This window comes from Euleptes europaea, chromosome 1 (genome assembly GCF_029931775.1).
Source record: "Euleptes europaea isolate rEulEur1 chromosome 1, rEulEur1.hap1, whole genome shotgun sequence".
NCBI classification, from domain to species: Eukaryota; Metazoa; Chordata; class Lepidosauria; order Squamata; family Sphaerodactylidae; genus Euleptes; species Euleptes europaea.
This window is the reverse complement of record NC_079312.1, coordinates 77,242,446-77,266,894: the sequence shown is the minus strand read 5'-3', so window position 1 is coordinate 77,266,894 and position 24,449 is coordinate 77,242,446. Positions and strand designations below refer to the sequence as shown.

Here is a 24,449-nt window from a genome sequence, read left to right as displayed (position 1 = left end):
GTTGCAGTTCGTGTGTCATGTGTGCCTTACCTGTTAAGTTCTACTTGTACCAAAACTGGATTCAAATTTGAGATAAGATCATATACTAATTGTAATTCTTTCAATGTAATTTACGCCCTTATTTGCCCGTGCCAATTAATTTACATAGGCAAAACCAATCGATCGTTGAAGTTACGGATCGGTGAACACAGGTCGCGCATACGCAATCGCTTATTAGAGGCACCAGTGGTTTCTCATTTTACCCAATTTAAACATCGAGATACTGACTTGAGATTCTTTGCCTTATGGCAATATCAAAAGAAGCGGTTTGCTAGAGATAATATTGATAAAATCTTGAACCAACAAGAGGCCCGCTTCATTACTATGTTTAATACGGTAATTCACAACGGATTGAATGCTATGTGCGACTACTCAGCATTTCTGTAACACTGCCTCCGTGTTAATTGGACCACTCCCAAGTCCTCATTTCCTTTAAATAATTGTATGATTCCACTGAAACATATCCAACCTGATGTTATTATAACACTGAGTACGAAGCATCTGCTGTGATAAATGTATAAGACGTGAAAAGTTGTTGGTGAGTTTATTATCGTTGATGTTAAAATATGGAGGGCTGTTGCATGCATGTTTATTTCTTTAATAAGCCAATGACATCTTGTTTGTAAAATAATATATTTAATAATTATAATAGAAACACCGTTGGAATATACCACTTAAAAGGAACTGCAAAGGCTTTGAAAATCTTCAAACGGCTACAGCAAGGTGCAACACCAAAACAAGTAATCTGCAAAAGAAGAATAATTATTTCTAATGGGACTATTATACTTACCAACTGAAGAAATTTGTTTTGAAACAGGGCACATACCGGAATCCTGTCTTGTTGTGTTCTTATTATTTGGTTCTTATTGTTTGTTACCTTTTGATATGATTGATGCTTTACATGCATACAAGATAAACAGCAGCCGTGGATAATTTCTTGTAACCTGTATTATAAACTGCAGAGTCATTGTGAAGCAACAAATGACTAATATATCATAGCTGCAAACCTAAAAAGGTATTGGCAGCCGTGGGTGATTTCTTGTAACTGGTATCATAAACTGCAGAGTCATTGTGAAGTAACAAATGACTAATATATCATAGCTGCAAACCTTTTTTTATGCTTTTGTATAGTGACTGCATACTCTTGATTAACAGCTTGTCTTTAAAAGCATTTCACTCATTCTAGAAGAGATAATATTTCATAGGAGTTTTTTTCAGTCCTCTCCAGAAAAAATGGCCTCAGAGGGAAAAAATCAAGTTCCCCCCCCTGAATTTTCCAGTGTTTTTTTCCAGGCCTTCACATCTCTAGTCCCAACCCACCAGGGACAGGCCCAACATTGATGAATGGAAACTCACTACCCACACAACTTGGCCTGGCCCAGAGATGGCCACCACGCAGCCCCCAAGTGCCCCCTATCTGTGGATACTTGTCACATAATAATCTAGGGCGCCCCCAACCTGTCTCATCATAATCCAGGGATATCCAGTTTTTTCAAACCAGAAGGGCTGCACTCTTTAGACTGAAGTTGATCAGATGCTGTTTCAACTCCCTCAGCCCCAAAGTGCTGCAGCCAAATCAACAGAGACAGCGATGGCTACATAATGGTAAATTGGATTAGGGGAATCTCAATGCATCTCCAGCCTCTGCCTCGCTCTCTCTCCCACACGGATGAGGAGGGGCCAATTGCTTTCCCCCTTTACCTTTGCATCTGGCTATTTTTGCTCCTCCCTAACTGCAGCACACTCTTGGAAGGGAAGAAGCACTTAATATAATCTTGAGATTTTGATGCTGCCTGAAAGCAGCCAGCAGGCCATTAAGGTGCTACATACTGTAGCAGGTGTGCAGTCTTCACACCAAGTTAGTGGGGAGGTCACATCTTTCTGCTATAGGAGTGGCAGACTGCATAGGGAGGGGCAGTTATGATGCTCTATCACTTGTATACCAAACTGGAAGCCTCGATGTAGTGTAAGTCAGGAAGGAACAAGATAACGCTTAATCACATGCCAAAGTACATGGCTATACTGATGCATCCAATAAGATGCTCTGGTAGTGCCTCTTTGCAAACACTTAAAAAATTATAAGAGCAGAAATGTTATGTGTCAGTAAACATGTACTACTTTTCCCAAATTATATAACATTACAAGGGGGACCTGCAAGAAACTTGCGGAGAGAGTACATCCCTCTCCCCTTTGTTTCCTTTCCTCTTCCCTCTTTTCTAACAATCTTCCCCTTCTTTCTCCCCTCCCCATATCTGCCAACCTTCCCCCATCTCTTTTGCCCTCACTCCTCCTCCAGTCTACCCCTCCCCTTCTCTGTCAGCCTACCCTATTTACCCCTTTCTCTTAATCCCCTTATCTGTCAACCTACCTCTGTCTCTCCCCCCCTTATTCTATCAATCTACTCCACCTTTGCTGCTCTTTCTCTATCAATCTACTCCACCTACCCCCACCCTCAGCACTCCTCACTCACTAACCTCGCTGCTCCCATCTACCCCCTCCCCGGAACCCCACTCACCCCAACTTTTGTAGCTCTACCTGTTTACCCCTCCCCCTGCCCTTGCTACCTTCCAGCAGGTGGGCAGCAAGATTGCTGGCTAGGGGGGGGGGCGGGCAGGCAGGCAGGCTGGGAGATCCTGCAAGAATCACAAGAGGGGGAATTCCATTCCCCCCCCCTTCTCACTGGGCCTGCTGTGGCTCCCAGGCTGCATCACTGACGGGTGCACAATGGCTCGCGCAGAGAATACTCTTTTTGCATTTGGGGGGATTAAAAAAAACATTTTTAAATGTCAGATTTTCCTGCAAACCTGGGGGATTCGACAAGTTTGCAGAAAATCAGTTTAGTGCAAATGTGGCCATGATCTGTGGATTTAGATATCCACAGATGGGGGACACACTTGAGAAATAGCATGCACCCACGCGCACACACACAAGTGGGGAACCACAAGAAACTTGTGGGAGCAGCTATCTTATACCCTGCAACTTTGCTTCCTCCCCTCTCCCACTTCTCTGTCTCTCACGCTTTCTCTCTTCTGCCACCTTTTCTTACTCTCTCCTCCATGGCTGTCACTTTCTCATTCTGCCCCCCACGACTTTTTCTCTCTGCCCCTATCACCCTCCCACGCACCCTCCTGCTTTCCCCCTACAGCAGTGGTGGCAGCAGTGGCTCTCCTGGAATCACAATGGCTCTCCCAACTAGAGATCAGTCCCCCATAGGGTTGCCATCTCCAGGTTGGGAAATTCCTGGAGATTTGGGGGTGGAGCCTTGGGAAGGTGAGATTTGTGAAGGGAAGCAACCTCAGCAGCATATAATGCCCTAGACTCCACCCTCCAAAGCAGCCATGTTCTCCAGGGAAACTGATCTCTGTCATCTGGAGATCAGTAACTCTGTGTGATCTCCAGCCCTTACCTGGAGGTTGGTAACACCATTTCCCCTTGAGGAAATGGCTGCTTTGGAGAGTGGAATCTATGGCATTATACCCTTCTGAGGTCCCTCTGCACCTCAACCCCCCTTTACCTAGGCTCCACCTCTCAAACCTCCAGGAATTTCCCAACTGGAGTTGGCAACTTTATCTCCTTCCCACACAACCAACCTACCTTTATCTGCCTCTCTGTCTTAAGTTTTCCTTCTCCTCCCCCCCACCCCGCAGCCTCTACCTTGGAAAACTAGTCTTTCTTCACAGTGGGGACCAAAGCAGCTTACATTAGTTTCCGTCCTCCTTTTATCCACACAACCACTCTATGAGGTAGGTTAGGCTGAAAGTATGTTACTGGTCAATAATCTCCCAGTGGGCTTTCACAGAAAAATAGGGATTTGAACCTGGACCTTGCAGAGACCCTGCTCTGAAGCTCTAACTTCTATACCACATTGGCTTTCATAGGGTGGCTGCTGTTGAACAAATAGCAAGCAGCCGGGCCTAGCTGGGTTTTGCAAGTCAGATGCTATCAAGTCACTCAGAGGCTGCTGCCAGGCCTAGGGTTGCCAATCTCCAGGTGGGACCTGGGGATCTCCAGGTGGGACCTGGGGATCTTCCAGGATTACAATTGAACTCCAGACAACAGCGATCTGTCCCTCAGGAGAAAATGGCAGCTTTGGAGGGTAGACTCTATGGCATTATATCCTGAGGTTTCTTCTCTCCCCAAACCCTGCCCTCTTCAGACTTCACCACAAAATCTACAGGAATTTCCCAGCCTGGAGCTGGCAACCTTAGCCAGGCCTGGCCCCAGCGAGTACTCTCAAAAACCAAAAAAGGCCTGGAAAGGGCCCTGCCCCCTCTCTGCCTTTTACTGGCAGAACCAAGAATGGAATCTGTGGTTACCTAGCAATAGTCCCTGAGGGAATTCATTGCTTAAAGCTACAGGCACTCCTTTTACATTTTTTTGCATTTTTAAACTCCCCATTTACTTTTTTAAGAGTTCAGATTTTTCTGTAAACCTGGGGCCCTTTTCAGGTTTGTAGAAAGATCTGTCTTGTCCAGTCAGTTCCAGTCATCCAATGTAAATATCCAAAGATGTGCAGACTTTGCTGTTAGAATATGATAGCATATAGATGCTCCAATAGCAATATTTTTAAATAGCTCGATAACCATCCTTTTGATTTGAGTATTCCTCCTTTTATCTTTATTGCTTCAGTCCAAAGGCTATATCCACCATGATCTGAATCTTCTGTACCATTCAGGACACTGGGACAGCATTTCACTTGTTAACAAGTATTGAGCTACCTAAAGATCATGTGAGACCCTTAAACAGGCAGAGTCTTAGGTACATTTACTAAATGCCCCAAATTCATATTCAACATTTGCACACCTGCTAGAGTGGTAATACTTCGGTGAGCAGTAATCATTTAGAGGTTAATAAGGAGATGAAAAGGACAGTCTACTGTAACATTCTCAGTTCCAGAACTGGCCATTACAAGTTAGGTACTGATTTCAATGGTCCCTAAGCGACCTCCATCTTCCTGTTATGTATTAAACTTCATTCTAAAAAAAGGAGAATGGACTGATTCAACTGGAAATCCATCCCTGCCAACTGTGTACATTACAAACAAGAGAACGTTAATTCAACATGTAGGGTGAGACTTTGAAAGAAGCACCACATAGGTGCATGCAGCAGAGATTAGCGATCTGTAACATAAATGGGACACAAAGTTGCTCAACCAGTTTGACTATCCCTTTCTCCTCTTTACTGTTTGTGGAACAGCCATGGGACAACACTTAGGATGCTAGAAGGCAATCTGCTGCATGCCTGTAAGAGCCTTGCCAATTGCCATGACTACCTACTTGCCTTGCTGACCCCTATCAACTACATTATTTCATGTACAAGAAAATGGTTGCGTAACTGACAGTTTAGAGCTACACAGCACATACAGTGGCAAGTAGGGTGAAATGTGTGATTATGGACTGAGTCATGTCAGAATCATGGACAGAAGCTTTACGTGTTCAAAAATCCCATTAAGTATAGGTTGGAATGCCCCATAAGACTGGCTGAGGTTCGCCTTGTTTTGAGCACCTGCAAACTGCTCAGAGTTTCGCCAGCAGGCATCTTTCAATACAACCCATAAAATCCACTTCCTATAATGTAAACCTAACATTTCTAACTAGGAATATTAATGCAAGTCCTAGTTCATATGTGTGTAGGTAAACTTGGAAGCAAACTGATAAATACTCATGATATTGTATGGGAGATATAGCTGCTTTCCTGAAACTATGCTATGGTTATCCTTTCTAGTATAGGGGAGCCTCAGTTTGGTACTATGAACATGGATCTTTTAGGCTTGTTTAGAAATCTTGCTAAGAAGGGCAGCTGTTATGCTGTCTGCATTGAACTTTTTCTTTTACCTTAAAGGCGAGCCACTGGACATAGTGAGCAACTTGTCTTTCTATATTTAATAGCGGGGCTTTTTAACTCTGCAGTCGTTGCTGTTGGAACTCTGCTGTGGACAAATATACTGAAGTGAAGTGTACTGTTTTTACCTTTATAAACCTGCCCTGAGGCTTGAATAAGTCTCAGAATCCTGCACAGTGAGGAATACAAACACCAGAATACAGGGAACTTAGAAAACTGCCTTTATTCTATTAGTTGTTGGAAACAGGAAATACAGAAGAGAGTTTAGTTTGCTGCAGAACAGCAAGAAGTTCACAGGATGGGAGTTTGGCCAGCAGATGGTAAGCAAGAGCTTGCATTTTCAGACTGGAGCTGGATCCAGCAGGGGGTTAACTTAAAACTTCTGAAACATCCCCTTACAGTCAAGGTAACAGCTGCTTTTCCCTTGCTCCTGGAAGAGGTGTAAGATGAGCTTTCTGGGCATGGATAAGTAATACAAATGAACTGGACAATTACAAATGGGAGGAGAGGGGGCATCACTCTCCATTTGATTTTATTTGTAAATACACTCTTAAAAAACCCAGAACACCTTACATAGAAGTTACAAGCAACAGTATTAGGAAATCCAATTATACAAAAAATACTACATCTAGGCTGGGGTATATAGATTTATTTTTGGTAACATACATTTAAGTGGCACTAATTACACAGTAACTATAAGGTAACTAACATGAAACCACAGAACTGTCACTTTCCATAGCTGGATGGGACTTTGGTCATTTCAGAGTGATCACATTTTTCATCTACCATTTTATACTTCAGGCCCTTGGAGCAGGGGTTAGAAAGAAAATAAAACCATCCTCTATGTGAAAACACTGAAGTTACTCAGGGTCTCATCTGCAGCCATGTCTGTTGTATCTGAATAGCCTAGAACATGTTAGTTATGAAGTAGTTACAGCCCAATTCTCAGTGTTACCAGCTTTTTTCCTGTTTCTAAAAAAGCAAGAAGTTAGAGAATTGTCTTCAATTAGCGCCTGGCATATCCTGCAAGTGCAGAGAAAGATTTGTTAAAGGAATGTTGAAGTTAACCCTTGTGTGCACAGATGTATTTGATGCAGACCATTATAAAAAAAAAATCATGGTTGGCTTCTAAATACTGGTAGCAAGACTCGATTTTAAATCTCTTAAGTAAATTATAGATAAATGAAAAAAGGCTGGTAATCATACACTAAGATTAATAAACAGCACTTCAAAAATGTATTGAGTGCAGGGCGCTGCTTCAGCCATCTTCCCCTGGCTGTGCTTTACAAGAGAAGGCACCCAGATTTTTTCTTGCCACGCCGGGCTTGTAAAGCAGCTCTAGTGGCCATTTCAAAAACTTCCCTCACACCGTCTTTGGTCTTTGCACTGCACTCCATGTATCCAAAAGCACCAATGCGGTTTGCCATATCCCTGCCCTCTTCAGGTTTGACTGGTTCCTGTACAAACACAAGAATAGCTAATTAACACGGCTGAACAGGAAATCAAACAGGTTAATTTATTTTTTTCCCCACTGTCTCTGTTCAGATACAAACTGCTTATTCTGCTACAATTTTGAATGGAACAAGTTGTTAGCAGTGGACGTCTAGCCAAGGGAGTCCTATAATTGAAGGGGGAAACACTGCCAGGACTGTGCGAGCAACAACTGCCAACAGCAGTTTGAACCTTAAACCAGCAATCTTTCCCATTGTCACATTAAAGAGAAAATAATAAAGTCCTTTATTTATGGAAGAATAATGCAGGACACAGGAACAACAGGGGGAGCTGGTTACTGCCAAGCTTATGGAGTTTACTGCTGCTGTGCAGTTGTTATAGAAGTTTTGTGTCGAGTACTATCCTGGTGATTTATATTAACTATTTTAATGGATTCTGGAAGTCTAAAAATGGAAGTCACAATTTGAACTCCATGTCATGTAGTGGGAAAAACAGAGTTTCACTTACCTGTAACTGTTGTTCATCTGGTGGATCTTCTATGCAGGCACACATTGGGGGGACTGCGCAGGCCAGCCACGGATAAGATTTGTCAGCTTCTAGCAAAATCTAAGAGAGTTCTCCCCCTCCCCCTGGGGCATGTAATCGTCCCGCCCCTCGGTCACATGACCCAAGGGGGAGGGAGCACTCTCCCTCCAGTTCTCCAACCTGCTGCCACGGAACCAACCACTTGGACTAGCGGAAAGGTCCCACAGCGGGGAAGGAGGGAGGGATGTGTGCCTGCATAGAAGATCCACCAGATGAACAACAGTTACAGGTAAGTGAAACTCTGTTTTTCAACTGCGTGGCTTCTATGCAGTCCCTCGTTGGGAGTGGCGAGCTCGCTTACCAGGACGGTGGGTGTGGGACAGTTACCGAAATAAAGACTGCAGCACGGCACGTCCCACGGCTGCATCTCTCACTGAGTCCACATCCACAGTGTAGTGTTTCATAAACGTGGAGGGCATGGACCAGGTGGCAGCCTTGCAGATGTCCCGGAGATCTATCTTTGAAGAAAAGGCAATGGAAGCCGTATACGCTCTGGTAGTGTGCGCCTTAATCATAGGAGGGCATTCTTGGTGAGCAAGATCGTAGGCCAATTTGATGGTAGACGTGATCCACCTCGAGAAAGTCTGAGGAGAGAAGGAGGCATCATACTCGGATGGATCAGTGTCCCTTGACATAGGAGACCTGGATAGAGGAGGCTTGCGAAGCGACGCTTGCCTTGGACAGACGGAATCCTTGGAATGATCATCAGGATGGTGAGACAGCATGTGTTGACGCTGACTAGAGCCTCCAGAAGGTGAACGGGAGCGACGGTGACAACGACGGTCGACCGAAGAGCCCGAGTAGACGGAAGGAGTAGGATATCGGTGTCGGGAAACATCTCGGTGCCGACGAGAGGGAGACCGGCTCCTAGAGGAGTAATGGCGCCTCTGAATGTTTGGACTGCATGAACGAAGTGAACGGCTATGTCCGGTGGTTGGCCGTTTGGAGGATGAACGAGATTGAACAACTGGACCATGTGAGCGAAGTGAACGGCTATGTCCGGTGATTGACTGTTTAGATGATGAACGGCGTTGTTGAACGGCTGGAGTATGTGAGCGGAGTGAACGGCTATGTCCGGAGGAAGACTGTCTTGATGAAGACCGATGAGATTGGGATCGGCAAGAGGTAGATCGGAGCCGATGGGATCGGCTCCGACGATAGGATCAGCTCTGACGGGACGAATGGCTCCGACGAGAGGAACAGCTCCGAAGATGGGATCGGCTCCGACGAGAAGAACGGCTGCGACGGGTAGATCAGCTCCGACGAGCGGATCGACGTCGAGAAGAGGATCGGCTCCGACGGGTAGGGCGGCGACGGCACGAAGAAGACCGACGCCGACTGACTGGATCTGGACGAAGCCGGACTTCGAGAATGGCGTCGAGAAGTTGATCGACGCTGAGGCCGTTGGCCAGGTTCAAGATGGGACGAACCCTTCAGCGACTCCACTTGGGTCTTTTCGACTGACTGCTGGGAGTCTTGTTGAGCGCTCGCAGGAGGGGGTGGTTGAGCGGCTCCAACCGGAGCTCTGCAGGTTCTGCCCGAGGCCCTTTATCATCAGGCTGTGGGGACTTTGTAGGCACCGGAGGCACATCCTTGTAGAGATGAAGGAGGTGCTGCTTGAACTCAGCCGAGTCTTCCTGGGCCTTGCTCGGACACGGAACCGAGGGAGTAGCCAGGGAATGAGGAGGCGAATCCTCGATGGTAATGGGCTGCTGCGCAGCTACTTCGGAGGCAAGCGACGCCGACGGGTGAGACAGTTTGGTTTGAGATCGGCGTCGAGGAGATGCCGAGGGTGATTGGCGTCGAAGAGACTTCGGCAAAAGTGAAGGTGATCGGCGCCAAGGTGATCTGGAGCGGGACGCATGGCGCGAAGAGTTGCGGCCATCTTGCGAACCTGGAGCAATAAACTTTGCCGGACAAACAACAACCGACGAGGGCTTCTTAGAAGGGCCACTCCGTTTGGATCTTTTTGTTGGGGGACCCACTTCAGATTGTGGCTTACCGGTCGAAGGACCAGGCTCAGCAGATTGACCTCGTGGACGAAGAGACTCCTTGTAAAGATGAGAGAGCAGGCGAGTCGACTGAACCCTCAAGGCCTTGTTGGTGAGTTTGGAGCAACTTTTACAAGTTGCAGGAATATGGCCTTCCCCCAAGCAAAGGAGGCATTCAAGGTGAGGATCAGTCTTCGCCATCTTGGTACCGCAAGAGGTACATTTTTTGAAAAGTGGAGCTTTCTTGGACTCCATGGCTAGAGACAAAGCTAACACGTTCTCCCTCCGTGGCAGCAGAAAGAGAACTGGAGGGAAGAGTGCTCCCTCCCCCTTGGGTCATGTGACCGAGGGGCAGGACGATTGTATGCCCCAGGGGGAGGGGGAGCACTCTCTTAGATTTTGCTAGAAACTCACAAATCTTATCCGTGGCTGGCCTGCCCCTGCGCAGTCCCCCCAATGTGGGACTGCATAGAAGCCACGCAGATGAAATCTAATTTCTCCATATTGTAAGGTGTAAGACAGTGAACACATCGCCTACCAAGCTTCCTCATGATAAGCAAACCATGCAAGTTTCAATGTATTTGATTCTTAATCATAGAATTGGAAGGGGCCACCAGGGTTATCTACTCCAACCCCCTGCACAATGCACAACTACCTCCCCCACACCCCAGTGACCCCTATTCCATGCCCAGAAGATGGCCAAGATGCCCTCCCTCTCATGATCTGCCTAGGGTAAAAAAATCAGCATTGCTGATAGATGACCATCTAGCCTCTGTCAATAATATCTGTTCAATCTGTAGGATCCACTGAAGACTGAAAAGCCATGATCTGTTTTTGTTTTTTTCAGGTATACAGACTTCAGAGGCGATGGGAATGGCTAGGAAATATCATGCTTGCCTTGTCAGCAATATGTGAAAACAGTCAGAGAAACCTAAATGGAGAGCAAAGGGAAGTTCCAATGCTTCAGCATCATATTATGCTATAATTCCATCTGGGCACACTATTTATCAAGCAGTCCTTTCCACAGCAAGCCCTAGAATGATGTGGGAATGATTATAGAAGCTCTGCATCACAATACTAATCCACCTGGGAAGCCTCTTCTTTGGCTGCAATTATACCACTGTGGTTAACGTATGAAGTTACTTTTAAGCCAGGATACAGTGACAGTTACTGTACCACAGTATACTGCTTACCCAGTTCTCCATTATTGGGGAGAAGGGGAAGAAATCAGCCTTCTCCCACCAAAGGCAAAAAAAGAGTTCTAAGGTTGTGAGGTGGGGCCAGTAGGAGCCAAAGAGCATCAAGTTTTCCAGGCTGAGGAAATACGCTATGACAGATGGGGTGTGGAGGCAAGGGAAGAAAAGGAAGGAAGGTCATGAGAAATAGAGTAGGGATAAACAGCAAGCCTTCAAAACATTTGCATTGCTGCATTGTCAGTGTTACTGTTTTAACTGAGTTGTCAAAAAGCATAACAGAAAGCTTCTAAATCTATTTCCTGTTTCTAATTAGGAAAGTCATCCCAAAGCTCTCCTGCATTCTCTACCTATTTCCTGACAAGATGCAGCTTCAAGAGAGATTCTTTCTTCAAAGTCCTGTATTATCGAGAAAATTCAACTAGAAGTTTCAACACAGATTACAGGAGTTTCACTGCCCTGATGTTTTAAGAACCACTGTTTCATTAGTTAAAGAAACATATTTGAAAACAACATTGAAGGATAGCTTGGAAGGGCCTCAACATGTAGTTATAGGGCAAAATGCAGTTTATTTTTTAACTTTAAATGCTTACGAGAACAGCCAGAGAAGGCTATATGGTACAGGATATATTATATTTATAAGCAATCATCTCAGCAGACAGGATGTGATCTTGAATGTAGATTGCAAAACCTTTAAGTATCACATGTTTATACACTATTGTTGGACATTTTGAAACACTGCCTACTTAGCCTAGACAAGCATCTACACATATCTTGTCTTTTTAAAAATCTGGAAATATACAGAAAAAAGAAATTATTTTAATTTTTGTAATTTTGCATTTTAAAATATTGCAAAACTGCTGTAACTGTTGAAAAGCTTTGAATTTCTAGGGCAAAGCTATCACTTTCATAAAAAATATTGCAGCTGTGAAGCTGAGCAGTAAAGAGCTAATATAAACTCACCGTGAATCACTAGCACTGTATCCTGGGAAACATTACTAGTCCTCTAGTCTGTCTGACTCAGTGACTGAATTATAAATCTCTTTAGCCTTTTTGTAGTTATTCCACCCATAAAGCTCAGAGTTAAAATACAGCTAACAAATGTTAACATTCTACTAATCCACCAGGATCCACTAATCCTATTCCTCAGGATTTCAAAGCAACAGAACTTCAGGTTTTAATTCCAAAGACATTCTTCTGTCAATTTGGGATTCTGGAGAATCCTAAAATAGTGTAACTCTAAGCAAGTCTCCGTACACATAGTCCTGATGTGTCATTATGCTACCTGCACAGTGTAGATGGACAGAGAGTACTCACAGCGTAGATGAACAGAGAGATTTGGAAACCTCTCAGGAATGCTGGGTCCAAAAAGTTCATAACCAGAAAGGGAAGAACCAGTGCAGATACTAAACCACTGGGAGAATGTGCAAAAATGCACACACTTAAGGCAGATGCGAAAGTACTATGTAATTTTAGCTTTCATGATTCTTATACAAATCCTGTTAAGAGTATTTTCTTATTAAGAATAAAGGTTATTCAATAGAGACAAAGTAATAGAGACTTGCCTGCTTCATTTTGGCCAGTTCCCGTCTTGTGTGTTCATCATTTCTCAAATCCTTCTTATTGCCTACCAGGATGATGGGTACGTTGGGGCAAAAATGTTTTACCTCTGGAGTCCACTTCTCTGGAATGTTCTCTGAAGTGCAATAAAATCAAACCAAGGTCCAGTTTTCAACCACGAGTTTTCAAACAGCCATACAGTGTGTTTCTTTTAAAATATCCTATTCTAGCAACAGAATCTAGAAACTTGCTAGCATTCCAACATAGATAATACCAAGAAAAGTTATCTGGTTTTGAGCAGAGGAACCACTTCCCTTTCCCCCATATCCCTCACTAACACATAATGACACCCTTAAGAGCAGGACAAAGTGTTGCTTCATATTCTATGTGCTTTCAAATGCATGATTACTCCTAGTTCCAGGTCTAAAAATGCAGAATTATCTCCCACAGTTTAGACTTTATTTTCTCCATCACCTTGAGAAACAGGCTCCATGACAGAATGCATGACAGAATGCATTAGTATGTATATGCCATCTGAGGGTTTAGTAGGGCTGTGTGGATAGTCAATCAATCAATCAAAACCTTTATTGGCACACACAATACCTGCAGGTGTGTGGATATTCTCAGTAGGGTTGGCACTGCCTGCCTCAGGAAGCACACTTTAAATAAGGAAATTTCCTATTTTTTTTAAAAAAAAGAATGTAGAGTTCTGTCCCAACAGGGAACTGGTATTTCCACTGAAAAAGCACATCCTGTGAAGTTGTAGCTTCCCGTAAGGTTTTGTGGACAATGCAGCAGGGAACGCAGTATAGATTTAAGTTAGATCTACTTACCTAAACTATCAGGGCTATCAATTGAAAAACACATAAGTATAACATCAGTGTCTGGGTATGAAAGAGGCCTAAGTCGATCATAGTCTTCTTGTCCTGCTGTATCCCATAAGGCCAACTCCACCTGCAGGAAGGACAAGGGCAATAAGGCATTTGGATAAAGTTGTGTTGAGCACACACAAATTTGGTCAAGATACTCTGAAAGCTCTTGATCTGAAATGTGTTCTTCTCTCCACAAGTCTCCCTTGCTTATGAATTATTTTAGAAAGAGTCCTGGTTTGTATGCTGTCTTGCACAATGGCAAGAACAGCTGTGGGATGGAGCAGGGCCTTTTCAGTAGAGAAAGCAAGCCCTTGGAATATCCTCTTTCAAGTGTCTGAAGAACTTGTTTTTATTGGTCTCCTGAATGAAACTCAAAGCCTTTTTGTTTAGTACTTCATCAGTTAAAAGGAACAAGTTTATACCTACTATAACTGGGCTGCTTCAAAAGCATCAAGTAGATTTTGTTTTCAAATTGTAAATTGTTGTTTGACGGTTTTAATACTGAATTTGATTGATGTTATGAAGGTTTAAGACAGTCAGCTGTCTCTCTTGGTCCTCTGGTAACGCCACCAAGAACAAGATGAAGAGCTTTATAAACTTCAGCTCAGTTGAGAAGCTAAGCCCCAGTGAACATTGACAACTCTAGCAAAGTTACTCAGCAATGGTGGGCAGTGTTATTCTCCCTCCTCCAACCCATGCTTGCTGCAGCACTTAAAGTCTGAAGTGGGGACTTTTTAGCTGTGTTTCTGCTCTCCTTCCCAGTCCTCAAGGAGCGCTGCAGAGAAAAGGCATAGTTTGGGATCACTGCAAGTGAAATATTTTTTTTTTAGTGTGTCTTTAACTGTTTCATAAAACTTTGTGTGTCATTCTGGAGACCAATATCAGTAAATGGCAGAGTATAAATGGCATTAGAAAAACCAAATTCACAGCCAAAGAAACTACAAGCTACCCTTAAATCTCTTATTTCCTTTTTAAAAATTAAATTTAAACAATCCCTCAAAACCTTTTATCATATTCAGGGCCACTGGCATCCTGATATAGATCATGTGGTTAGTAGAAATATCATTTTAAATAATTCATATGCATATGATCACTTTTTTGAAAGCAGAAAGGAAGAACAGCAAGGTCAAATGTTCAGGGTCTTAATTTGAAAGGTATTTTTTTAAAGAAAACAGAGTAAGACCAAATTAAGGGCCACTTATTTCCAAGTACAAAATTAACACACCTTAGTGATTCATAAGGATATATACCATTAAACTGATGCCATTCTTGAGTGACATAAAAATAGCAAATACATAAAACTATTCAAAAATTCTTATTTTGTATTTGTATCTTTATCCACATACAAACAACTCTTGACTTAAAGATTAGTACAGATGTTGCTGAATTGTCCCTACAGCAAGCACTGAAATACTGGGCACAATTAGGGAGAGGAACACTCAGACAGATGATCTTAGGCAAGAAGGAAAGAAAGCCTAGGGCAGTTTTCCAGATTATTAATTCTTCCATTTGTGCATCAGTTCCACATCCTAGTTATTGGGGGGGGGGGGAATGGTTGTCACCTGTGGCTTTAAAATACTAATCTGGTATTCAAAATTCACCAAACTACCCAGATACATAGCTTCTGAAAGTTTCCCAAGTTGCTTTGATGAAGAAATTGCTCCCTGCTATTAACATTTTAAGCTAGGTTGTTTATAGTAACATTTACGGAAACTGTATCTAGAAGATCAGTTGAAGATGCTGGGTACTGCCTGGACGGAGGGTCACCTTCTTCTAACCCCATGCTGAACAGCAAATCCTAGCCCTTTTAGATGATTCTGAAATACATTAAATCTGCCAATCAAAAACAAAATAAATTCAAACTCTGCTTTATCACTTCGACAGCCTTCATGCAACAGAAGGCAGAACCTGGTTTACAAGCAGCAATCATGGAAAAGTCTGATTGGCAAATGTGTTCTGAAGGGCAAATGAAAACTCTAAGCTGCTTCTGTCAGAAATGGATGGAATAACTTCAGTTATGAATTAACCTAACAATTTCTACCCCCTGGACCTGACAACAGATTTTTAGGAAGTTATTCTAATCACAAATATAGCTTACAAGCACATCTCTATCAATGTGAAACACTGAAATGCAGAAGCACTATGATGAGCCGTCAAACTGAGCCGTTAAAAAGCCTTACTACCATTGACTTTATCAAATTATAATTAAGACCCTCAAATCAGAATAAGCACCTTGTTATCTTTAATTTTACATGATTTCAACCAAATGACAAGGGCAGACCATGCTTACATTCAGTTTTCCAGAGCTTCAAATTAGTGGGAGAGCTGTTTATACAGAGCTGGAATCAAAACCTCACTCTCACAAGCAGAAGGTACTACTGTTTACACATGCACTTATGTGCATCCATTCACAATGACATGCTGCTCTCTAGGATCCCCGACCCTTAGAAGCTGCTTTTTAGGAGGCAAAGGGGGGCTGCAACAGGTATGGGGAAGCAGGAAAACACCTATTCCATGAGCACAACGTCCTTTGTGGCTCTCTGGATTGGCAACAATGTAAGGATATAAAGATCAAATGTAATCACTCAGTTTGTACTATTTCCTCATGTCAGTCCTACTGGTTTCAAGGGAAACACGTTCTTTGTATACTTAGGACTGCAGACTTGGATAACTAAAGCTTCTGGGGTAAAATACAATCAAACTTCAGAGATTTAAAGTAGGCAACCATTTATTTTTATATGTTAACTTTCATGTACTATATGGAAAAAGTCAATGTTGTAGTGACAAGTACACTCACCTGCTTCCCATCAACTTCAATATCTGCTACGTAATTTTCAAATACTGTGGGGACATAAACTTCAGGAAACTGGTCTTTACTAAATACAATGAGAAGACAAGTCTTGCCACAGGCACCATCACCCACTATAACCAGCTTTTTCCGGATGGCTGCCATAACTGCAAAAGAGAAACAATTTGATTAGCGCAAGAATCTCTGCTATATTGTAACAGTGAGGCACACTGAATACTGGAAGGTGAGGGGAAAGAGCACTAAATCATTGAACGCTAGCTGTTTGTGGTACCATTACTTCCAAGTCAGGAGAGTCAAACTTAAAACAGAGGGCCAAACCTTCGACCTAACAGATGCCCAGAGACCATCCCCATAGCAGAAGTGGTAGAACACTTTGCCCTCCAAACCCAGCATGCCGTATTTTGACTTACTACTTGCCAAAATACCTTCAGTCATCATCATTTCTGCTTCTACTTGCCCAGCTGGAACAGTTATACCAATCTATATTATCTAATGCCATCCCATACAACTGTTCACCTTTCTAAAAAATTCTTCACATTACACCGAGGCCTAAAAAATTCTAGGCACCAGGTCACCATGTGCCTAGAAATTTCATTCTTGCTCTTTGTATTTCCAACAAATCTTAGCTTGGCTGCTAGTGCTCCCAACAACTCTTGCTTACTCCTTTGACTATAATCGGAGGAGGGGCTTGGCTAGCTTTGTAAAGCTCCTCCCAACCCTTAACCACAAGGATGGTGCAATACTTCCTAAAATGGCCAAGTCTCTCCTCTGCTATGGCCGGGGACAGGGGAGGGACAACAGGTGTTGGCAGCAATGGTGGCCAAGCTACAGGACAGAAGATACTTTAAACACAAAGCCTTTGTCTACTACCTTTCCTGGTCATAATTGGAGAGTGACTTGGGCAGCTTAGGAAAGCTCTGCCCCATCCTCACTGTTAGGTGCTGATGGCATGAGAAGGCATAATGTGACATCCATACAGCACTTTATATTCCTATTCATTATATATACTTTAAGTATGTGAAGATGAAGCCCTGAGGAGGCCTCTCTTGAGAACGGTTTAGCTGAGATACTAACAGCTCCTTGTGCATTATGTGTCAGTAATCCCCCTGGGTCCTGCTTGATAATTTTACTTACAGTTCTGATGTTACTCAAACAGATGTTTCAGATACATTTGTGCCTCCCATCCTCACCCAAAGCCTCATACTAAAAATGGCTTCTTATTCTCACACGCCTTTCAAATGGAAGCCATGCTATACTTTCCCGTTGTCGCGAGAATTTTCAGTATTGATCATTGGTTTATATTAAAAATATTAGTAATCTATATTAAAAGAGTTTGGGTTGAAATTGACCACATACATTATCACCTATATACCTGACTTTCAGAAAGCAGCTATTAGCTGACATCAGCTCCAAGCAGGACTCTGACCTAAAAGGGTCATAAGTAATTGCATCGCCAGCAGTTAATCACCCAAAGCACATCAGATGCCCCAAAATTTATGCAAGGTTATTAAAACAGACAACAAATTATCTGTCCACTAAGGGAGAAGTTGTTTTCAGAACATGGGAATACTGACTGATGGACAAGCACAATCAGATATCAAAACAGACCGTGAAAAGAATTATTATGGAACAAGATATTTCTAAACAATTAAGTCATGATTTGCAAAAAAACTCCTAAGAATTTCCTAAGAATGTGACAGGGAGGGGTCATATAGGATCCCCTCTCCTCTCTATAAAGGAACAACCCAAAACCCCAGTTCTTTGTCCTTCCACTGAGAGACCACAGACCCTTTGAATGGTTGCCATCTCTGTCTCTCTCTCTGGAAGTGACCCAGGGGCCTCTGTATCTGTTGTCTGTCAATATGTTTGTTAAGTACTGTCATATATGTTAAATATTGCTTTCTCCTTTGCTTCATATTCTTTCTGTAAGTTCAATAAAACTGTTTACTACTTATATTGCTTGCATGCTGTTTGAGAATGACTGTGGAAGAATGCTTCTCTGTATGCAAGGTCCTTTTTCTAGCCAAATCTTTCTGGGCTGCTTTTTGGTAAGTGAAGCAGGCAGAGAGGGCCATGCACAACGAACTAGAAGGTGGGGGGGCATCAAAAATTCCCCCCACACCCGTGTATGGCCTTCCCCAAAGCTGCAACAGCTTCAGCTTTTGATGGAGCTTTACAATGAAGAAGAAACTCTTCATATTCCATTTGTAATTGAATTTCAACAAGTGACTGGAATTTCAACAGGTGACTGTATTGCCAAGAGGCAAAGATGTTTTTCCTACTAAGGGATTGGAGGGCAATAAGCACACCAGCTGTGAAGGAATACAGTTTTATTGACAGTTCTATAACAATTAGATATTAGCAAGTCACAAGAATAAATTGAGAAGCAAACAGTGAATATACCCACGCCCCTCAGCTGCTGGAACCTCAGCTCAGGCTAGACCACAGAACAGCGCTAAGCTCAACTGCCAATACCTGGGGTCCGCCTGCTGTCATTCTTCATGGTTCTTGCAGCTGAAGGGGCATGGGTTTATTCTCTGTTTATTCTTGTGACTTGTTGATATCTCATTATTATAGAGATTTCAATAAAGTTGTTGTCCTTCACCACTGCTGGTGAGCATATTGCCCTCCATTCCCTTAGAGGAAAGAACCTTTTTGCCTCTTGGCAATACAGTGACAAACACAGGCTCTATGTTCAATAAAACATACAGGTCGAATGAATATTGCTGTAATCTATTGGAGACCATAGTTTTGGCAAGTATACACACTTGAATATTCTGTACGGCAATGATGCTCAATAGGCTCCCTCTTTTTTAATCTTTGTTGAATCACTTTCTCTTTGCCATTCATATTTCATATAGTTCTTTTCAGAACTATATAGCCTGGGCAGCTTTAAGATCAAAAACCAGAACAAGTCTACTCTATACAACATAAAACAGATTATTTCCCATGGGAGGGATCCCAGCATATCTAACAATTTCCCCGAATGTTTTAAGGTATTTTGCCCCGTAGCTCACCCAACCTGTAGGATTGGATCCAGACCAGTTTTTATACTAACAGAAGAGATGGGGTAATTTCCCTCCAATTCTCCCTTCCTGCTCAGGCCCCCGATTTACCCCTCATGCTGTTTGGATTCCTGCCCCACAGGAGCAGGAGGAGGGGAGAGACAGGAATGTTCTGTTCCACTAACAGAAGTGCCTTGTGTAAGTGGAAAATTTAGTCTGTACCCACAGGAAGTTACAAATGAGATAGTCTGTTTGCTACAGAACAGCCTAATTTGGCTGCTTCATTGTACATGATAAAGCTCTAGAACACAATAATGCAGCAATAAATCTTACTGTCTCAATATAAGGGCTGTTTAGCTTACAGCTGTTTAGCATGGAAATAAGGCAGTTAAGGGGAGACATGAGAGAAGTCTATAAAAGTATGCATGGTATGGAGAGAGTGGGCAGGCAGAAGCTCTTCACCCTCTTTCATAATACTAGAATGTGGGATCATCTGCTGAAGCTGGAGGGTAAGAGATTCAAAACAGATAAAAGGAAGTATTTCTTCACACAACACATAGTTAAATTGTGGAACTCCCTGCCCCAGGATGTGGTGATGGCTGACAACTTGGAAGGCTTTAAGAGGGGAGTGGACATATTCATGGAGGAGAGGGGTATTCATGGCTACTAGTAAAAATGGATACTAGTCATGATGTATACCTATTCTCTCCAGGATCAGAGGAGCATGCCTATTACATTAGGTGCTTTGGAACGCAGGCAGGATAATGCTGAAGTTGTCTTGTTTGTGGGCTTTCTAGAGGCACGTGGTTGGCCATTGTGTGAAGACTGCTGGACTTGATGGGCCTTGGTCTAATCCAAAATGGCCTTTATGTTCTTATAAGTGACTTCCTATTTCCATTTGTTAGAAATACTTCCTTCTGTCCTAGACAATCCTACACAAGCTATAACCATATTTTAAAATCTTTCCTTACTCTTGACAATGTAATTTGATCTGAAGATCTTTACAGGCTCACTATAACCAAGCTGTAGGCCATAGGACAAATCCAGACATGACTGCTTTAAGACAAGTTCCTCCAAATGTCCTGCTATAGTTAATACAATTAACAGTCATACTGATTCACAGGCTGATATTAGACAGAACCACTGTGTTCATTTATCATGGTCTCACCAAAAAAGTTACCAGAATTTCATCTAGTCATTCTAGCATCAGACCTAGACATGACTGAGCTACAGGGAATATTTAGTAACACAACAGAAGACTGGATCACATAGATATGAACAACCTTAGTTCCAAGTGCAAACCAAGACAGCTCCTTAGCTATGCAGCAAAGTCAAGAACAAATCAACAGGAACAAACTCCCATGTATATAGAGAGCTCTGGATATTCAAAATGTCTAAAGGTTTTGAAGCCATAAGGAAGGAGCCGTCCCTCTTACCCAGAAAAAAAACAGAAATTTGGGGAGGGGACTGATGCCGTTTGTTTGCACATAAGCTTGCACAAAATTATGGAACTCCCTCCCCAGGGAAATTTGTTTGTCCCCCTCTATCATTGTCTTTCCCCAGTGGGTAAAGACTTAAATGTTTGTATGGCATTTCCTCACCAACCCTCCTTCCTGTACATGCGTTTTGATTAGTTTTTTAATTGTTTTTGTACTATGAATTTCAAAAACTTGTTTTAATGCTTTTGATTGTTTTCTGCCTTGAGAACCCTAAGCTGGGTGGAAAGGCAGCATAAAATGTTTTGAATAAATAAGAATTGCTGGATTCAGACTTCACTATGATCATTCAGGATCAGAATAAAATATTTCTCTTAAGGCTCAAAAAAGCAAAAATCCCTATGCGGTCAAATACAGGTAAGGATGCTGTCCCTCATGTCTTCCAAAGAGAAGACCTGTAGATATCATTCTGTCAGGATTTAACATTAATCTTGGAACTTGAGGATTTTTCAAAACCCTTTTTGCTGCCTGACCTGGACAAATTGGTTATACAAGACTGCATTTGTGTGCCATTGCTGCTGAGAAGATGGGTAAATTCATCCAATAATTTACTATAATCCACTGCTGAGACCTTAAATGTTTATTAGATTACAACTTTACACGTTTTCCAAGCAAATATGTTATACACTGTTCCTCTTGCCCATGATTTGATTAGAACTCCGATTTATGATGAGCTATAGTGTGAACAAATAGATGACTATTTCATCTGTATCCCAATTTAAATAATTATAACTCCTGGAACAGGCACTATAGGTCTGATTCTGAATTTGTAAGGTTGAAAAACAGGATGTCTGCATAAATTGAAAGCTGCTTCCTAATTTCTGTGTTTATATTTTCAGATCTACATCAAATTAAATAAACTGTTCAACAACGTTGGCATTTGAGGTAAGTGAGAAACAAGGAATCAGACATTGTGCTACTGTGCGGTCTTGCCAGTATGTTGCTTGGAAGATTTACAGAGTGGATTCCTGAACCAAATGCACACCCAGCCAGCACTGCAAAGTAACATTTGAAAGCACACTTCCAACAGTATGTCTTAAAAGTGTTGGTTTAAAATTCCAGTTAAAGACAACAACAATGCTATCATTAATACCTTTGAATACTAGCAATTTATAGCGGGATTGATTGGGTATACTAGTATTTTTAAATACTGTGTTACATAATATCACTCATTCCAAGATCAGAGACCTGTTGCTATTTAGAATTAAAGGAACACATTGGTTCCCCCCCCACAAAAGGCACATACTGGGACACACAAACTTGAATACAAAAATAGACATGAAGTCATTTTGTTGAAGTGCTCTAGTATCTGCTACTTCTTAGCTGACAGACAAGTTCACATAGCATTCTACCTGCCTGTGTAACTGGCACCAGGCTCTATTTAACCTACAGCAATTGACTGGGAATTAAATTCAAGCAGTACCTTAAGAGGGTACAGCATCAATGGACATAACTTCATTTGGCCCATTTTACTCCTTCAAAAATGTGTTACATGCTAGGCACCATGACTAAGAAGGAACAGTCTACAACCTATTTAAATCTTCTGATCTGTCAACCTCTCTCAGTAAAAACATGTCTTCATACAGATCTTCCATGAAGGATAGAGCAGTGTGAAATAAAAGACTGGCATGCTGTGGGTTTCTTACTTAGAGCATCTTACTGAGTCCAAGATATTTCACCAAAATATAAGATATTAACAGATGTACTTTCATGCCTTCAAGCTGTCAACTCACACATGAGAATGGTATCAATGGCACAGTCAGCTCTGAAAATTAAAGGATATGCTATCCTTAGAGTTCAGTGAAATATTTCCCCACTAAGCGTACAGAAGATTTGCATTGTACACCAATACCTGATAGCCTAGGAAGAACACAAGCCTAGGAAGAACACAAGCAAGACAGAGTTAAAGGAAACTAGAACTGGCCAGCCACTAGGCTAATGCTTGTAAAGGCTAACATTTAAAAACAGAGCCATCCTGTGTTGGATGGGGCTGCACTCCCCTGAAGGAGAAGGTTCATACCTTGGGGGTGCTACTAGAGCCTGGCCTACAGTTGGAGGGTCAGATCTCCTCATGGCACGTAGTGGCTCTGGCTGGTTCGCCAGCTATGGCCATTCCTCAAAAAGCATAATCTTGCCACAGTGATCCATGCTCTGATCACATCTAACTTAAATTACTGTAATGTGCTCCAAGTAAAGCTGCCTTTGAAAATGGTTTGGAAACTTCAATTGGTCCAAAATACGATGGCTAGGCTACTGTCAGGGGTTGGTTACTGGGACCATGTGCACTGGCGACCCATCTGTTTTCAGGCACAATTCAAAGTGCTGTTTCTTACCATTAAGGCCCTAAATGGCTTGGGGCAAGGGTACCTGAAAGAATGTCTCCTCCCGTACTATCCAGCCCACCAGCTAAGACTTGCTTCTCAATCCCAGCTGTCTGTACCCCTGCCCTTCAGAGGTGAGGCAGGTGGTGACTAAAAACAGGACATTTTCTGTGGTAGCACCTTGCCTTTGGAATCCTTTTTTCATTGAGGCTCACCAGGCACCTACTTTACTTTCTTTTAGGCAACAGGCTGAATTGCATCCTTTTACCTGGGCTCTTAATCAGGGGTTTTATCAACTTCTTAATGGTCTGCTCTGTTTTATGGACATTTTCATGCCAAATAAATAAATTTTTATGCTGTTGATGTCTGACAACATGTGATTTTAATGGCTTGTGCTTTATTCAGTGGATTTTAATTGTAAGCTTCCTTGAAGAGGCACATAGAATATTCTGAATAAATATCTAGATATAAAGATGTTCATATTTAACATTCAGTAATAACCCACAAAGCAGCTTACCATACAGTCTAAATTTAAACACAAAATATAACAAAATAGTAAAGTAGCTACTAAATAAAAAGGCAACTGTGTTGGCTACTTGTTTATCTAATTACAAAAATGGCCCCAGAGGACAGATAAAAAAATCCATACAATGGGGAAAGGTTCTACAAACTCAGGGAAACTCCTAGGTTTGCAGAAATATTTGAAAAGTCCCCGCAAAGGTTTTAAGGGACCCCCACCAAACTGAACACTTTGCACTTGTGTAAGCCAAACTTCTTTTGAACTTGATTATGTCAAACACAAAATTGCTGACAAATGTCATGAAATCATGGTCAGCATTACAACCATACATTTAAAAGAAAATAAAGATTGGTTTGGGGGAGGGGCAAAAAGCAGCAGCATGAGGCTTGAAACAAGGACACATCACGGCAATGGCAGGAGGTAGCAAGACAGCGTGTGTGTGTGCGTGCGCGCATGTGAATTCCCCCTCCCCTGTGAGATCCTTGCAGGTCCCCATACTCATATAAGACCAAAGCCAACATCAGTACAAAGGCTGATCTAATTATTTCTCTATTGTGGAAGATTACCATTAGCGGAAGGATTTCTTTCTCTAATGGAAGAAACTTTCATACAACAGAAGATTCTTTTGTTAGCAGAAGGGGACCACTGGAAACAACCAATATCTTCACCATGACTCACTAGCCAAAATGAAAAACTCAGCAAAACAGAATAACCCTCAGAAGGCTAGTAGTTCTAAAAGGAACAGCACTAAATGCTCTTGTAAAA

General features: G+C 42.4%; 1 protein-coding gene across 1 annotated transcript in view; it reads right to left on the bottom strand.

Moving 5' to 3' along the window:
- Positions 1-6,080: 6,080 nt before the first annotated feature.
- RHOA (ras homolog family member A) overlaps positions 6,081-24,449 on the bottom strand; it is a 38,730-nt gene continuing 20,361 nt past the window's right edge. Inside the window, exons 2-5 of the mRNA XM_056855399.1 lie at positions 16,331-16,488; positions 13,495-13,615; positions 12,667-12,797; positions 6,081-7,337 (exon numbers count right to left, since the gene is read on the bottom strand). Of these exons, the coding sequence (XP_056711377.1) occupies positions 7,164-7,337; positions 12,667-12,797; positions 13,495-13,615; positions 16,331-16,486 (582 nt within the window). The 5' untranslated portion in view covers positions 16,487-16,488 and the 3' untranslated portion in view covers positions 6,081-7,163. The remainder of the gene's footprint in view (positions 7,338-12,666; positions 12,798-13,494; positions 13,616-16,330; positions 16,489-24,449) is intronic.